At 36.1% G+C, this 19,262-nt stretch overlaps 1 protein-coding gene across 2 annotated transcripts in view; it reads right to left on the bottom strand.

The window, feature by feature from the left end:
• Positions 1-19,262, bottom strand: part of LOC119635281 (ATP-binding cassette sub-family G member 4) — a 61,173-nt gene that overhangs the window by 5,130 nt on the left and 36,781 nt on the right. Inside the window, exons 1-5 of one of the 2 annotated variants that reach the window (XM_038030014.1) lie at positions 3,858-4,501; positions 3,470-3,775; positions 1,445-2,898; positions 1,273-1,373; positions 911-1,199 (exon numbers count right to left, since the gene is read on the bottom strand). In XM_038030014.1, the coding sequence (XP_037885942.1) occupies positions 911-1,199; positions 1,273-1,373; positions 1,445-2,898; positions 3,470-3,775; positions 3,858-4,456 (2,749 nt within the window). In that variant the 5' untranslated portion in view covers positions 4,457-4,501. Of the gene's footprint in view, positions 1-910; positions 1,200-1,272; positions 1,374-1,444; positions 2,899-3,469; positions 3,776-3,857; positions 4,502-19,262 lie in introns of those variants that run through there. The other variant, XM_038030015.1, reaches the window with a different exon arrangement.

Genomic DNA, 19,262 nt, shown 5'->3' with positions numbered 1-19,262 from the left:
GTTCACTAACAACTACAGAAGCTAATTACTGTAAGTCGGAAAGTAGCTGCACATTATACGTTACTTATAGTTTGTTTGTATTGCAAACTATACGGAATCCTTCTGCTTCGAGAGATGGCACCATCAACAAGTTAAGGAATATTATTACAACATCGGGCGATAAAACTAAAATGCTTTGGTTACCCAGTCATATCATGTTGGGAAATGCGTAAGTTGATCGAACGGCGACTGCATACATTCTTTGTGACAGCCTTAACTTTTCCTTTGCTAGAATTATTGTATTTGGGGCAACTAATCTTAGGGACATCCTAAACTCAGCTAAAGAACGCAATAGCAATACAATATATTACTTTATGAAAGCTATTAGGTCTAATATCTAATGTTCTTCTCTAAAAGAGAAACGATAGCCTGTGATGCTAGTGCTCAAAGACTTTTCCAATTTTTAGTCTAAGAATTTATTTCATTAGTCTACACTGATTGTTCATTACTTCGAAAAAGAACACATTTTAATAGGAGGCGCGTACGCGTGCAACGGTAGTTAATAACACGGGAGGCAAGAGTATAAAGCAAGATGGAACTAAGCTCGCCAAAAAAGGAACTAAAGTTGATACAAGAGCCTACAACACCCCAGCCGTCTATGAAACGAAACCTGCGAACACCTTTGCTTTCCTTGTTTTTTGCTTTTTACTTATATATAAAGTAGCTAGCGCCTAGACCATAAAAATGATCTCTTGTATTCTGAAAATAGAAAAAATCATACGCCTCGGGCCTATCATATCGGGTATAAGAATGGATTTCTTTTCTGTTGTTTCAGTCCCTTCTTAGCTTCTTACTTGTTTTCTTTGAAATTTTGAAAAAATTAACTCTCAACCAGTATCACTCTTAATGGGAGACGCTTTATTTCAATTACCCTCAAATCCATAACGCACGTAGCTAACGTAAGTAACCCATTGCAGGTACCCAGGTATGGTGTCGAAATTTACAAAAAATCCAGAAAATAATATTGTTGGTATCGTAGTGACTGGCCCAAGGAAAACACCAGTTTCTATATTCATACCGGCGCCAATTAAAAGACCCAAGGATTGCGCCACCAGCGAGGTTAGAACACAAATAACAACAAACATTGTGACGCGATGAACTTCCATCGGCTGCGATGTTAAATAGTAAACAACCAGACAATAAACACTAGAGAAAATAATCTGAATGAAAAATTTAAAGCATTATTTAAGGAAAAACTTTCATGTAATCTTTAATCCTAAAAAGATTGTTCACCTGAAATGGCAGGTCAGCCATTGTTTTCGCAAAATAAAAAGCCTTCAATGAATACCAATAATTGAGATGCTCTCTGACGAACACTGACATTTCTGTGGGGACTGTAAAGAGTAAAGAAGAGCGTATCATTAATAATGGGAACTTATCTCTTTTAATTGCTTCTTTCAATTACATGTCAAAATTGTTGGCATCATGGCTGTAAACATAGTGAACAGCGTGGTAAAGAATATGCAACCGGCATTGCTCATCACTTTCGACGCTTCATTGCCAACATCATAGTAAATCATGCCTATTATTGCGCCCACAATGATATGTGACGCTAAACGCATGTGCGTAAGCATGCCATCGCGCATTATAGTAACAAAGGAACGTTTAAGCAATATCCAAAATTGCGTCCAACCACTGGTGGGAAAACCGGATTTATTGGGCAATGTTATCACACTCTCGTGGGAGTCTAAGAGCGATGTAGTGCAACCGCCAGTGCCGGCCGCGGCCGAATTATTAACGCCGCCGACATTGGAATTGCTTGCTCCACTCAAGCCGGTATTAGTGTTAAGGGCATTAGCACTATGACCATCTCTGGAACTATAACTGTAACTATCATCTAAACCATTATCGCCGATTCGTTGCATGTTAATAACAGTGCACTCGGATTGTTGACTTTGTTGGGTTTCTAATTTCGGTGGCTTAAGTACACTGTCGCTTCCACCACCTCCACCACCACCACCACCGCCGTCACCAACTCCGCCGCTTTCACTTGCCTCATTATTACTTATTGTATTCATTTCAAGATCGGACATTGTTATCGGCTCACCTAATTTGTGTTTCTCATCTTCTATTGTTATCGTCGTATAAGTAGAATTTTCATTTGTTGCTATAGTATTGGTGTTATTGGTATTACTTCCATTACCCTTAATAATATCATTATTAATATCTTTGGCTAAATTGAGACCGTAATTTTTCTGACTATAAATTTTACACATCCCGCTCTTAACCGCTTGCACCAACTTCGGTACACAATGTCCATATTCCCCAGATGCGACTTCTAATACATAATCAGCGGGGTTGTGATATGAAGGACAATCATAGCCTAAAGAGGCTAAAAATGGTACCAAGCCCCGAACATGTCCTTCATACATACACTGACCTTCGGCTAACATGTAAAGGTGATCGAATTTCTCAAACAGCCTAGCCGAAGGCTGATGAATCGTGCAGACAATTGTGCGACCTCCACGGGCCAATGATTTTAGCAGCGATATCAATTGGAAACATGTAGAACTGTCCAATCCTGAGGTGGGTTCGTCGAAAAACATTACAGGCGGATTGTTAACCAATTCCAAAGCAATTGATAAACGTTTGCGTTGGCCACCAGATAAATTGCAAGTTTTAGTACTGCTCGATTCGATAAGACCGATAGTCTCAAGTATTTCATCTACTACTACCCTTTTAGCGGCTAAATCCATATTTTTACCTAATTTCAAATTAGCGGAAACCATCATGGCTTCGTGTACCGAAAGATTAGCTATAAGAACATCGTCCTGCATAATGTAACAGGATAACTTGCGAAAACGTCTCAGATTTCGTTCTTTGCCGTTAATTAAAACTGAACCACTAAGTTGGGCAGTTCTATAAAAGAGAAGGAAAAGAAAGGAAAACAAAAATTAACTAGAATTGGAAGAAAGTTAAAACGATATTTCTTCAAAATCTGAGGAGGAAAACTACCCCTTTGTATATCCCTAGTACCGGCTCTCTATATGTTTCGTTTTTCTCTCTTTTAATATGATCAATCATTCAGGTAATGTCCACATATCTATATACGTGTAATACATAGTCCTGGACGGAAAGAAGTGCGTAAAGAGAAGGAAACAGGTAGGATGGCCGAAACCTAGTGGAACATTTCCAGATCGGTAAGTGTTGTGTGCCTTTACCTACTGAGCAATCACTTTAGCCACGATCAAATATGGTCTGTCACATTGAATTTGAGCATGAACTTGACGCTCGTGACCCTTATCTTTTTGATTGTGCGGTTAAATTCTAGATCATTGCGATGTACAAACCCCCGGCCCAATTTTAAACTTAGTGAGATATCTTCCAACTGTGCGAGGACATTCAATGTTTATGTTTTAATCATCAGAGAGCGAATGCTGTGGGAAAGTCTAATAAAAGAAATTAAGTTATGTGGAGAATGTCTACTTACTTGTAGCCGGCCAATATGTTCATAAGCGTACTTTTTCCCGCTCCCGAAGGGCCCATAATGGCGGTAAGTTCGCCATTGCGAAATTTGCCCGAGACACTCTTCAATATTGTTTTAAAACCCCGCCGTCTCCCCTCAGATACCGAATACGAAATATCGCAAAACTCAATATCGACTGGAGGACGCTGCGGTAAATGTGATAGCGATACAGGACCTTTTTTGTGGCCATTGGGACTGCTATTGTTAGGCACTTTAGGAGCCAGCATATGATTACCGGAAATGCCACCATTACATAGATTATTGGGAGAACTGGAAAAGAAAAAGAAGAAAGCAATAAATTAAACAAAAAAGAGTGAGCGAGCACCGGAAATAGAATGCAATAAAAAATTACTTAGAAGATTTCAACCAAAGTAAATTCTTATCACTCTTCTCAGCACTGCCTGCAGCAGTCGTCGTAGCACTCTTTGTATTGCTGCTATTATTTACTCTATCTGGAATTTGTAGGGATGTTACATAGCCGCTCTTAGTTAATTTCGTTTGAACAAAGGACACCGGCCGGGGCGATGATTGATGATGACAATTTAAATTTATTAACTTATCATTATTATGCGCCGACGATAACGACACCACATATTCGGAATGACGTCTTTTATTTACTGCATCTTTCGTTTGATCAATTGTTTTAATTGCAGACATGTTAGCCGCAATGCAACCATTTTCCTGAAATACCGTATTAGTTATACCATTATTTCCTTCATCGTCGTGATCATTGTTATCGACTTGTATGCGAATAGTTTTTGTTACTTTTATGGCCGGCAAAGCATTGTATTTCACTGTCGCCGTTTTGTGTATATTTAACATTAAATTTGCACTACTATCGACGCTATTGCACCGTGTAAGTGGTAATGAGATTTTATCGTTCGCGTAGCATGACTCCTGAGAATCACGTGAAGAGTTTTCAGAACGTGAAATCATTTTGTGTTCTTTCATTTATTCATCAAATTCATTTGTTCATATATATTTACACGTTTTTGTTTATTCTTTTCTTTATTGTTTTGCTTGTTGTTTTCATTTCAATTGTTGTTTTTATTATTTAAATAAAACATTATCTATTATTTTGTTTTTGTTTTCTATTGTTTATAATTTATTGATTTCAAATTTTTTACGCTATGACGTTGGAAACTTATCTCTTTTCTCCTGGGTACATGCTATTCAACTATTTTTGCAATCATTTTTCATCATGTCCGGTTCAGATGTGCGCAAAATGACTTTAGACAAAATTAGATAGATTTTGTTGAGTTATGCTTTAACAAAGAAAAAAAAAAAAAAACTAAAAATATGACATCGACAATAAAGCACACGTATAACACGCATTTAAGTCCAGAGTTAAAATATATTGACCTAAAAGTCGTGGTTAAAAAACACTCCATCTACTTTCGTTCATAGCTAAATGAATAATGGTTTAAAGGCAGGCGTCTGTTGAAAACATCTACACTGACTAATATCTCGCATCATTCCAATACTGAGGTCTCATGTTAAAGTTCCAATCCATTTTATTATGATTCGTTCAGAAAAAGCAAAATATTAAGCTGGCTTTCTTCCGCATGGTGATATCTCCTATGCATTGTAAACGCTCACGTTCGAACCTTCGTCTGACTTACAATTCGTGCGATCAATTTCAGTTGCCTTTTTTTGTGTTACTTTTCTTCGTTTGCTTTCTTTAATACGATCGATCACTCGGTAGATGTCAGCTATACGTGTAGCACTGTGACGATTAGAAGAAAGATAGGGAGGCTTTTGCAATCTACTAAGTGTGTGTCCAACCTATAAGTGTTATGCCTTTGCCGACTTAACCCTCACTATGATTGCCACTAAGTATAATCTAATGCACTGATATTTGAATGCGTGAACGCCGACTTAGCAGTTGCGAGGTATATGCCATCGAGCCCTTCGTTTTACTAACGTGCGCTCAGTTGTAGATGATAATAAGTCTCCATCGGTATAGTTGTCAAGTTATATATGTCTTTGAACACAGACATCTAAGCGTGATTGATTAAGCCACGGCTGTCCATGTCTCTGTAGAGTGTGTCATTGATACTGTCCCCTGGCCGCAAGAATGAAGATATTGACTTCAACACTGTTTTTGTAAATAAAAGTTTGTGGGTTTTGCTCGTTTCCCACAAATTATAAAATTTTCCTCATTTACTTTACAAAAAACTGCGCTATATACGTGTCATGTCGATTTTTACTTTTTTTGAGATATTATGCTTATTTATCATGAATTAAACGCCCGGACCGAATGTTTAAAATTATTTTGTACATTTCTCACGTGAAGATATAATATGTGCCTAAAAATGTGGTATACATCGCGACCTGCTGGATTAATTCCTTCCTTAATAATACCAGCGATAGGGTTATCAAATGAAACGATTTGGGGAGTAGAAGGCGACAAAGGCAAATGTGTTAATTCTAAATAAATTGCGGTGGACGTCACGACGTGGTAAGGTAATTTTTCGTAATAACACCTGTTAACGAAGTAAGAAGTGAGAGATAAATATTTTCGCTATCACTGTTTTATGACAATAAATCAAATCATGATGCGCCAAAGACATTAATGGCGGCGGCTAAGGGAGTTTCGTCCCTAGCCGAATATAACTTTCTTACTTGTTAGATTTCGTGCAACGTATATATGTCAAGTTTAAAATGAACGGTAAGCGAACGAGTGGACAGAGCAACCAATCAATGTGCAAACGAGCGAATAGACAAAGGAACAGACAAATAGATAAACAACTGGAAGAATTGATCGAGTGAAGAGCAAGCAGAAGGTGACGGCTACAACCTCTTTACGAATATCTGGTTACGAATATACACAACTCTTTCAAAGCTCTTGATAGTTGAAAGTTTATCTAATTCATTTATTTTGTCGAAAAATAGTTCAGGACAAAGTAGTTGCCTTTCTTGAGCAATGCCGGTTCTATGCGGCAATTTTCGTCCTTGTCTGTATGCCACTTCTTTAGTCGAGTCAAGTAACTTTTTTCTTTTTTTCAGAGATAGGACGTTACTAGAATATTAATCTTTAATCAAGTCAAGATTCTCACTTCATGCATTCGACACCTGACCGTATAGAATAACTAATGCTCCCTGTACTACTTAAAATTACTTATGCACCATAGTGCATATATTGTCAACAAGTTAACGTACACTTTATTGGTCTATTAAAATATCGATGCTTTAAATGTGTACTTTTATGTTGATACAACGAAAGTTAAACAATATATTCTTGTGTATGGTGCCCTCGCCCAATATAATTTAGTAACATAAGTACGAGAAACAATCCAGCTACGTTTACTTCAAGCACTTCCGCAAAAATAATTTGAAAAAGTTATTCAAAACTTACGAGCTTGTAATATGAGAACGAGTAGCAGGTCAGTGTGTGTATACAACGGGAAATCTATAAACGTTGTAATGTAAGTGGATGATGGGAAACTTCCACTTATTTTGTGTGTTTCATTTGAATATTTAACAGATTTGTTACTCATTTGTTTTACACGAATACGAACATAAGCAACAATAAAGTTAAAGATAAAGTTCTACGTCCAAAACATGTTTTCGCTGCCAGACTTTCTGTGACGTGGTAGACGCTCTCTTCTTCCATTTTACAGCATTTGTCTTAGCTTTTTCAAGGCAGAGAGAGACTTTATTATTATTTTTTTTTGAATTTACGCAGCGACTTAAAGTAAGCATAACAATAAGATGCAGCTGCATACTCCTTTTGAATGGCTTAGTGTACGCAAAGACTGCTCTTCTTTTACTTGCAAATAAATTGTAGAAGTGACAAATTTAGATTGGACAGAAGATATGGTCGTAGGATGGCAACACGCAGTCAATGGCCAAGGGTTTGTAAAGCGATGCAAAAAATACTTCACTGCAAAATTAGAGTATAATTCACATGTGTGGACGGAAACGCCAAAATTTTTTGTGGATCTTCGACCGTATACGGCGGAAGGCTTTGATGCCCACGGGCGACGAAGAGGGAATTTTTTTAAAATCTTCGATGTCATTGGACATTGGCGTAATGTGGGCTCCGTACCGGGCAAGTATGTTACAGAGATATACGAGGTTTATTCATAAACGAAGTCCTTTAATAGAACTACACGGCTTGCTCAGCCTTTTCATCCACTTCTCCTTGATAGAAAGATTGCAATCTCGTTACAAGTCTCGTTAATTGAAATTCTTACAAGTAAGGTGAATAAAAGTCTTCTGGCCTGAGTTCAGTTATGTTTGTAACAGCGAGAAGGACGTGAGATATATCTACCTTTTATTGCACAGAAGGTGACAGTGATGCGACCTAAGCTTGCCCATTCGTCTGTTCGTCCAATATCCGCCCGTTCTGATGAAATTTGATATATCGGCGACTTTGGGCAAATCTATTGAGAATAGATCGAATCGGACCACCTTTTCAACCGCTTCTTATAGAGTGTCCTTAGTTTGGAAAGTCTTTATGTGAATAAGAGCAGGATGGTGTAGGATACGGGCCGTGGCCTGTTGTAATGTTTTTATCGGAATTTTTAGATTTTAATAGACCCTTAATTGATTATTTTAGATTTAGGTCTCCCTGTGTTGCATTAAAGAAGTATTACGTTTTCAAAGTTTTACCTAGAAGAATAAAATATTTTTGTGTCGTAGGTGACGAGCTTAAAGCCGCTTTTCGAGTGCTTATAGATAATCTAAAATCTTTCGTTATTAAAATCGTCGTCATGAAAATAGGCTGAAGAGTTCATTAACAAACACCATAAAGCTAGATGCAAATCTTAGTTATCTTTTTAAGAGACCTGACCACGGCATAGTTATTATGATTTATTGCAGGCTTTCGTGCTTCCAACAAAGCGAATTAATGTTCATTCATAAGCTCCATCCAACTTCCCCTTTCTTATTATTGGTTTTTTTTTTTTTATTTGTTCACAGAATTGAGGCCAAAAGTTGTGGATGCACTACTCACAACACGAGATTGTCAACTAATTATAAAAAATAAACATCATTAGTATTCTCGACCTGCATGAATTGATTTATAAAGTAAAAACAAAAAAAAAAAAACAACGATTTTTGTCGTGTCAGCGGAAAATAGATTTGATGGATGCGAAAAAATTCAGTTCAATCCAAACACAACTTTTTTTAAGCATTTCGTTTTCGTTTTCGCTTTCGCTTTGGTTTTTTTTTTCTTTTTTTTGCAAAGTCACTAGAAATTATGTGCACAAAATTTTGGATTCTTCTCAACTAATCTCACATACGTTCAGATTTCTGCTCACTGCTTCTCTCTATCGGTTTGTTTCTTTGCAAGTAGATGTGAGCAGAGATCACCAACCTATTGAACATCGGACACTCCTAAGGTCATAATCACGGAATTCCTCGAAATATTAATAATAATTTTTCCAAAATATAATCTCGACTAGAATATAACGGTAATGGAACTGTTACTTTTCATTATGAAATAAAATCGCGTACTCTAATCGTATTACAAACGCATCTTTATTTATATAAGTGAATCGAAGCAGAGCCACGTTTATCATACCTGACAGTTGTTTTTTGGTGATGAGAATAAGATCTGCTTACTTTTCCTTTCAACGGTAACGGAAAGATGGTCGTAATACACGATCTATACAGTGGAGTCGTAAAGAAAAAAAAGTATTCAAAATGGAAAAACTTCTTTAAAAGCAGCTCACTTGGCGCAACAGTGACAGAGAAAACGCTCTTGTCGCCAATTGGAACTGTAGGTGAACCTACTTCCTAAAAAGATATTTTTAGGCGATCGTTAATTTAAAATCGGACGGAGAATGTTTCAAATAATTCCCAATAGGGATTTTTTCTATTATAAGTTCCCTGAACGTATCAAAAAAATGTATTGAAAAGTTGCCGCTCAATCAAATCGTAATATTTCTGTAAAGAGAACACACATCCAACAGTATCCAAGTAAGTTTTCAAATTTTCTTATGTACAGACTAGCAAAACTTTGTTACGAGCTAGACACCACCGGTTGGGTGATCTTTGCATTAAAGAGCGAAGTTACCGTGACTCATCGTTACATTTCGCTTAAATTGCGGTCGACAGTGAACATTAAAAGATCGCAGATGGATTATAACAACAGATTGAGCAAAGAAGAAAAAGTCTCGTTGGAAAGAAGACCTGAATTTTACGCCTTATGATGACAATAGGGCGGTGAAATGCAAAGTTAACTGCATTTGCGTTTCTATGCAAATCGCCAAGCGAGTTACATGCCTGCCTTTCTTCTTTCATCAAATGCCTTATATCATTTATATATTATATATTATAATTTGCAATGTAAATCAGTCGTTCAATAAGTCAGTCAGTTAAGCAGTTAATGACAAAAAAGTCCGTTTAACGTTACACGACGCAAATCATTTGATTGTCGCTGCGTACTTGTGTACTCGACAAAGTACACATTCAGTGCAAATGCACTTAAATTTATGTATGTATGCATGCGAATATTTGAGCAGAGTATGAAACGCCACCAAGTGAACGAACTTAATGTTACGTATCAATTTTAGTTACTTTTATCGTTGCAGCATATATGTATATGTATATGCATGCATACAAATATACGAATGGTTAGATTTCCATTGTTACTCATAAATATATATGCTTGCATACGTATGAATAGATCTGAGTGCATTTGCTATAATCGTTTATTGTTTCTAGTTTGTTTATTATGAGAATAAAAAAAAAAACATCCATTGTAGTTGAACGCGCCAGCATCTAAGACTCTTATTCGGCCTGCGTTGTTTTCTCTCTCTTATTCTCTCTCAATTCATTGGTTTCTAAATCTCTTTTACTGTCTATCTATAGCCATTGTATTGATGTCATTTGCCAGTCAGACTTTAAGCAGAGTTGTTGTTGTTATATGCAATATTATTATGATTATTATTGAGTTCTCTATGCGATGATGCGGATACTTGTGTGTGGAAGTGATTGAAAACTTGAAGAGGGCGAGCTTTTAATGGATGGTTGCATCGTGAATGTGTGATCATGAGTCGTACATTAAACGAAAAAAAAAAAACAGTAAACGTGAAAACTATAAAACTTTACGCATGATTTACGATGCTATGCATGTTAGAAATGTTTCAAAAGTAATCGTTAGTCTTTCAAAATCTGCGAGTTGTTGAGTCAAAGAATTGCATGAACTGGTTAGCCTGATTCAAACTAATGAATCATTTCTCATTAAGGTGACCAGAATTTTTGGGCAAAAGAGCAGCACACATAGAAATTGGATCCTACTCGAGTACCTTTTTTAATGATAGAACTACCCGCAAGGTCAACATCACATTTTTGAATTTTTGAGCTTAAAATTAATTGGTATAGAGCACGTAAAGCTCCAGTTTTCGTTGATGACTTCTATTCACAGGAAAATACCTTTAAATGCCGACAATCTGTTATTCCTTAACTGGCCCAGTTTTCGACGGCATATATCGATTTCTATTGTTATGGATCATTTTGAACCATCAACTTTTGCGGACTCGTTATAATCAAAATTGATATAAGGAAGCCGAAATTTGGCATAAACAATATGGGCTGTGTACACGTACAAATCCACAGCAGATTACAAATGAGACAATCTCGAGGAAACGGCCACTTTTCCCCATATTCCCTTTGCAAAAAGAGAGAAGTATAGGCAGTAGAGCTGATCTAAACAAAAAAATGCTGTGCTCTAAAAGCTTTACATTTGGTCACCTTAATTGTACGTATATGCTTCGTTTGCCTTGTTTTTTGTCCACAGTTTGTGAATTTTTCAACCACAAAGGCTTAAACAGTATATACAACTTACGCGATTGCATGAATGTCTATAATACGTTTGCTTCCTTTTGTTTCTTGTTTTTGTGTAATTTTGTTGTTGTTGTTTTTTTTTTTTTTTTGGCTCAAAGTCCAGTTTTGTTTGTTTTGTTTTTATTGTTTTGTTGTTGATGTTGTTGTTGTTGCATTCTCTTTTCTTGTTATTGTAATCGTTACAATTGTGATTGTTTGTTGTTTTTGTATACATTGGAGAGAAAACTTTGGTTATCTTGTTGTATGTGCGTGATTGTCTTTCTCTTTCCCTATTATGATGGAGTTTTGTTTTAATAATGTTAAAACGTTATTATATTGTGCTGACTCTTCTATTGTAGTTGTTTAATCGTTTATGTAGTTATAATAGATGGATTTTTTTTCGCGATACTTTGACATTTTGTTTCGAGACATGAAAATAAACAGATACACGGAACTTTAATTCCAATATGGTATTTTTTGTAAATAGAATGCGGACGTAGTACCATATATGAAGTTAAAGACTTTTTACGATTTCCCGAAAAAATGCATGTCTGTAGGAACAACTAGGAAGGCTGGGGTCGGGTTGCGGCTCTCGCTATCGAGCTAGTCCGAAAGTAATTGCCACTTTTATGTTCCCGATCGGTCGCTGCCGAGCAGCTTATAACGACACGGTCGTATCGTGTTTCGCAACGTAACTTAGTTCAATAGGGAATAGTGAAAACCCACCCGTGTATTCGTTTTAGAGAAAGTTTTGGTTGTCCAGAAATGAATTTCTCTCAATAGTGGACGTTTCCGGACCATAAATGAACACATGTCTCCTTCATATATATGTATATATACATATGTATGGGTAAATGCGAATTTATAGTTGATTTGTCACTAATAAAGTTTTGGTGGTATGCGAATGATACGGAGCAAAAGCGCACTCTACAGAAACAAGAAGACTTGGTCCTTTGTCCATTTAAGAGATGATATTCGGATTATAATAACAACCTCGTTTTGTTGCTCCAATAAACAAAACTTTTAAGTAGATAGAATTTTGCCCATTCCCGCGGAGAAAATGTGGAAACTCATACGGTCCAAAAACAAGTGAGAAAAGTATAATCTTTTATACCCACCACCTTTCTAACAACAAAAAAGAATTCAGTACTCTGTAATACTTGGAGGACAGGACCGTCTTTCCCATTTTTTTTTTTCAACGTACGTGGAAACTTTTATCAAATAGATGTTCTCAGTGTATGTTACACTTTAGGTAAGCATTTCGAGCAATTTGACTCATTTTTAATGTCAAACTGCGTGCAAGAACGTCCAATGTGTTTGCCAAATTTAAAGTCGACATCTTCATTTTTGCGACCGAAAGAGTGTCCACAGCAGACTTTATGCAGACGGACAGAAGGACGGAAAGGACCGACGGCAACTCAAATCGGAATTTGACGCTGAACAAGCATATGAGCAATCGGTATAAAGCTGGTGCAAACCTCGTCGTTTAAATGAAAAATGCAAGCTTAACGTTTAAGAGCAACATTGGCTTTATTCTTGAACACCTGAATACGTCTGAAGGTGGCTGTTGACGATTAGAATCTATTAATGATAGAGGCAGGTGTATATCTGATAAGTCTTCAGTTCTTTCTATGCACATGATTTATACTAATGTACCTATTGACCTATGACTTGATGGTTGCTAGTAAATTAAAAAACAACAAAAATGTTTTCCACTGTTTTATTGCCTCAACTGTCAACTGTAGAGAGATAGTTGAATTTGTTTGCTTGCTGAAAACTAACGAGACTAAGATAAACGCCACTTTTAGTAGCCGGCGTGCTCCCAGCTGTAAACGTTGCGCCTACGAGTTTTTATGGATCATAAGCGATCAAACCATGGCCAATACTACCCCAGCGACTAAGGTGTGCTTTAAAGACGATTTTCAAGTGTCCACGAAATGAAAGTCATCAAATTTTTTTAAATAATTTTTTTTGAGAAAAACTTTCGTTTCCCATATCCCATAAAGGTTGCTGTTACATGCACAAGATATTCATCGATGTATTTTTTTGAACTTAACTTAAGCTCGTTTAATATACTTTACAATAAACTTCTTTTAAAACATTTTTTCTATTTTTGTACAGCTCCCCTGGTGGTTGGATTTATAAAGAAGCCTGCACACATACAAATTTATAACATAAACGACGAAATTGGCAAAGTTACAGAAAAAACGCAAGAAAAACTGGTAGGAAAAAGTGAAAAACCGATAAACTTTTGGAAAAGTTCAGGGTTAAAAAAAAATTTACTTATGTCAATAACATACATTCACTTACGTGTATTTAAAGAGAAAAACGTCAATTTTTTATGCATTTACACATTGACACATCACACAAATCGTTCAAAATAGATGGTAGGAGGAGAACTTTTCTGAAAATTTCTAACAAATTTTGTGAAATTTTTTAGTTGACGTAATATGTAACAGAACTACCTACTCGTACGTACGTTTATGAAAAAGACTTTCGAAACTAAATTTTGAATGCCGAGTTTCTAAATTTTGTTAAACGTTTTTTATACTTAGCTATTCTCGTGCATGCGGTGCGGATGTGTCCAACACCCAGAAGAACTTGGGATCGACCTACTGATGAGCTTGTATTGAGAAGCTTGCCAGTCCGTCTATCTGCCAGTCTATATGTCAGAAAGTATTATGCAATAAAATTCGATAGAGTGAGGTGTTTTGTCGCAAGGACGAACGCTATTGAAAATGCTTCGGATAGGACCACTGCTTCGATCGCTGATCTTACTATACCTTATATTGAAAAGCCGTTATATGAATAACTGTACGGCCGTGGTGGGTATTTAAAAGTGAGCCGGTATCTCAAGGTGAGCCTGCTACATTGTGTATATTTACTTGTTTTGGATTTAATTTAAGGTTTAGCTAAACTGTTTCTCAAATTATCAAAAGTCGGAGAGATAATCACTAATATCCCTAAGGTCCGAAAAATAGGCTTACGTAGATTAAAGTTAACAAAGTGCAATTTTTTTCTCAAGTCAACATTCCATACCCATTTTCATTAAGGTTAGATTTTGTTCAGGTGTAAGAAAGATTATCTCAGAGATCCTATTCGAATCCTATCCAAAAATTTTTGTTGGAAAACATTTAAATAAAAATTTGTTGTTACATAACTACATTTCTAAAATAAGCCTTCATATGTGAAGGAATACTAAAAATGATCCAATCCCATTCGTTTTTAACAGCCTTCGTTCTTATGGTAGAACGTGTCAGTGCTGCAAATTCGATCAAAATATCTCGAAAATTTCTGACTAACATAAGACTACATGAATGGATAGATAACTGACGGATAAATCGATTCGAAATCATATTCGTTTGCGAAAAAGTTGTTTCACACGTCTGTACAAAATGGTGTAGGACACGCATGACCATCTAATAATTAATGATGGTCGATATGCAGGACGCCTAGAAGCTGGGATTACTACTTAAGTGGTTGATAGTGACCATACTATGATTTTGAAAGGCTATGAATCAAATATTAATTATACTATCAATCAAGTATTAATTAAAATTAAAAGATAATTCTCTCTGAAGCTCTTTTTGCACTATTTTCGCAGAGTGTAAAGTGTGCGAATCCAAAGCAGCACTCATTTTCGAAAGCATCAAGACTATAAGCTCGCTGACGCGTACTTATAATAAGTTCGCTTGCCTGCTTAGCTTGCTTGCGTATACTGCTTTTTAGGACTTGGGTAAAATACGGGTCTTTAATGTTCATAACTTTAGCCGCATGGTTTAGTCGTTCGGCATCATTTTCCGAGTCGACACAAATATTGAATGTTAAATTAACATAAGCTATGGATTGCAGATTACGAATTGTTACCTAAGAGCGTTCAGATGGCCATGATCAAAGTCGGATCACTTTCCATCTCTAACAAAAATTACAAAATATCTTGCTAGGGATAGACAAATATATGAGACCTTTCGGTATGATAATCTGTTGCATAAGCCCAAGAATTGTATGGCTTAACAATAGAGGCAGACTAAAATGCAAAGTGACGCACATAAATGACTACTATGTGCATACGATACAACATCTGCACGAACACTTAATGCAATGTAAGGAGAAAAGCGAGTAATTAAAAGCAGGTGTTATATCAAACCATAGTTTAAAGACTGTCACGCAAATATCTGTAAGGGGTAGGTTAGTAATATTCAACATTCTCTTAACTACTCATCTCTCAATTGAACTGATTTCAGAAAGTGTTGAAATCGTAACCATAATCTCAGTAAATAAGCGAGCGGACTGATCAAGAATTACTTATGAAGAATTCATGAATAACTTACGAAGTTTACAGCGTTTATATCTCTTTGCTACAAACATTTGACAAACTGAATGTAACTCCCGCGGTAAATACATAAAGCAAAATAAACGCATCCCGCCACGTCCCCTACTCGAAAAAATATATACGCATGATGATATATTGAAAAGATTATTAAATAAGCAATGCGATAGGTTTTATGTGTATCGTAATATAATGATTCAAAGGGTTTTGCGTGCATTGAGACATGCGGAGGTAGGCTTATCGCTTCTGTCATTGGAAAACATAAGAGGTTGGATGGAAAGTTCTCTCAAGTTTTACCTTCTGTCAGGTCACAGCTGGCAATTAGATTGTGTCATGTTGGGCCTTAATTATAGTATAGCGTATCTCTTGTGAAGTATAAGAAGATTATATTTACCTCCCTTCATTAGCTAGTTGCGAAGTGCAGAGGGAAAAAGATGGCAAAGATGGATAAAGCGCATCTAAGACACCGGCTTGTATGCGACATTGGAAAGTGATATCCTGAATGCCAGTCAGACGTCAGTCACAAAGAAGATAGTCGATTTGAACGCTAATCACATTGCGTGATCCATATTGGAGAGTCATGTACATCTAACGAGTTTGCAGTTGCAAAAGAACTCGGCATTTACCATTCGACTGCTGGAGAACATATCAAACTTCTCTGAATCCAAATGCTTTATTTCAAATACGACAGAACTTTTCTGCCAAGCTAGTGTGTTTAGTTTAGAAGTCAGCGACAAGTACGTTCGTACATGTTGCAAGCCTTTAACAAATTTGATATATTTTCTCTGTGTGCTGGATGCAACAAAAGCGTTTTTGAGCTTCAAGCGAAAATTTAATTTTCTTCTTGTTTGTTTTTCTCGTATTTTGATAAAATTTTATTTCACTTTACGTATATTTATGTCGTGGAATATCTAATGGGAATGTGAAATATATTTGCTGGAGGTGTTTTTTTTTTTGTTTTTTAGATGAAATATCTAAACCATGAAGAAAGAATAATAGTTTGTGCATTCGTTTATTTCGTTGAAAGATGAGCTTTATGTGATTTCCTTTTCCGTTCGCTAAAAGGAAAAGAATTGAAAAGTCATTAAATATTCGACAGCTTTTAGTCAGAAAGTTTCCACACAGCTTCACGTGCTGGGATATGATGTCAGCATATCGGATTTTGCATCTGCTGTCTAAACTTTTATGCCACTTTACACCATTTGTGGTACAAAGTTATATTAAGTTTCTGCAGATGTATGGAATACCTAGAAGGACTTGCGAGAGCCCCATCTTTTATTGCAGCGATTGATTTAAGTACGCTTTCTGAATCGATTTAAGCGCGTCCGTTCGTCTGTCGGTCTTGTCTTCTTGTCTCTTCTTCTACAGACCGTAATTATCGAGATATTTTAACGCACCTTGGTAAACTGACGTGTATTGGCCGCTGGGCGCACGCTATTGAAAATGGTTCAGATTGCATCACTTTTTCGATATTATATGCTTTATCACTTAGGGGACATTCCTCATTTGTGTAACATGGTGATAACCGAAAGGAAGCGAGGAAACAAGGAGAGACAGATGTTTGCCCAACTGGTAAGTGTTATACCTTTATCGACTGAGCACTCACTATTGTAGAACATTTTTGATACACAGATATGTTCAGTTTGTACGAATGCGTGGAATACCCAGAAGGACATGAGATAGAATCACTTTTTAGTATAACGATCGCTTCAGATCTAACCTTGCCTGTCTGTCTATCCGTTTTACTTTCTTGCATTCATACCTACAGTTAATCATTTTTAAGATATTTTGGTAAAATTTGGTACGCCAAGGATGAACGCTAACGAAAAAAATTTGGGATTGGGCCACTTTTCATATTGGTCGTGACCCCATTTGTGCTTTCACTTGCTTGGAAAGGTATTTCTTCGCCTTCATTGCCTTTATAACCTCAGATAATATTCCTCGTCAACTGTTTGGCCCAGCAGTAGGAATAAACAGTGCGAAACACTACGACTTTCAAGGAAAGCTCTTAATATCACCAGCATTTTTGAGGAAGTTTGACACGGTTTTTTCGGTTTCGGTTCAACGTTTGAACGATATGCGCTTGATTGATCGGTTATTTCTGAGTCGTACGCATAGATCCAAGCCTCATCCCCAGTAGTAATGCGTAGCTTGATCCCTAATGATGTTTATGATGCGAATCTTTTGTTGTGGTACACCGAAGTGTTTTAGCCCAAGGTTGAAAAGGGGTTCAACTTGTACCGCTCTTAAGATCGCTTCCTATCCAACGCCTTGAAAGCTCGTTATACTAATAACTGTTTCCCAAGGAGCCAACTTGTTTTTTTCTATATTTGAAATTTTGCAACAATTTGTTTATTTGAAATATTTATGAATTGAAATTTAATTAATGTAAAATTTAATTAAATATACATATTAAACCAGAACTTATCGCAAACGATGCATACACTTTGAAGCGCGCATTAAACAACAGCGTTAATAGGTCATGAGAGGTAAGGCAAAAAAAAAAAAAACCAAAATAGAAAAAAAAAAGTGTAGAGAATAGAAGAAAAATTCGAAAAGCTAATTAGTATTCGTATGCATAAACGCATTGGTTTATTTAGAACGCTTTAGAGAGTTCCTACCTTTAGTCGATTGAGAGAAAAATTACTAAATAAAAATATGAAATAATTATTTTCTTTTCATTCCGTAAGGCTGTGTGTGTTGTTAAGGGAATATTTCATTTAAATTCATGCAGTCGTTTTTTGCGGCATATTATTATGTTTATTCGCCTCTCCCCTTCCCGCAATTCCTTACAAATTTCATACAATTTGGAGAAGGCATATAAAAAACGAATTTTTAGAATTTTATAACTATTTATAAATTTTTTGAAGCTTCAAGATTTAAAGCACTAGCAGTGAACATGTTACAAAAAAAAGAAAAAAAGAAAAAATATAACTGGTTTTCAATTTTATTCAATTACAATTTAAAGACCATATTGACATGTCAAGTGTATTCTAATTTTAGTTGTAATGAAGGTTAACACGAATATATTTAAGTCATGCGTAGTTAAATTGAAAATATTTTGAACAAATAACCGAACAAAAGTGAAGGCAGATGAGAAGGCTTCGCTCAACTTAAGGAAGTCTATTAGAATTCCCCTAGCTACTATAGTAACAAATTTGCACTCATTCTTTTAAACCGTGATGAGCTCAAGTCAGAGTAACTCGAAAAGTTATTAAAACCACTTGTATTTAATAAAGGAATTCGAAAGAGATTAAGAAATGAAATTCGGTTAGGATTCAATTTTGAAAGGAAGAAAATCCCCCAAAAAACAAATAGAAACTCTTTAGCGGGTCACGGCTCACCATTAAATATCCTATACCATCTTACAGTTATTTATAAGACAACTTTTCAAAATAAGGCTTTATAGGGAGAGTGATCGAAAGTGTGGTTCGATTCGAACCATTGTTAATAGTGTTTGTCCTTGGAGCAAGGCACGTGAACTTTGCAAATTTGGTCAAAATATCTGAAAAATTGGGGCCTGTAGGTTAAATACAAGAAAACAAAGAAGTCAGACAGACAGATGGAGAGGCAAATTTAAATCGATTCAGAAAATAACTTTGAATTGATCAGTACAAGAAGTGGTGAGTCCATCTCAAGTCTTCGTGAGTG

Source organism: Glossina fuscipes, unplaced genomic scaffold (assembly GCF_014805625.2).
Source record: "Glossina fuscipes isolate IAEA_lab_2018 unplaced genomic scaffold, Yale_Gfus_2 26, whole genome shotgun sequence".
NCBI classification, from domain to species: Eukaryota; Metazoa; Arthropoda; class Insecta; order Diptera; family Glossinidae; genus Glossina; species Glossina fuscipes.
Note: the sequence above shows the minus strand (reverse complement) of the source record. Positions and strands in the feature narration are given on the sequence as shown.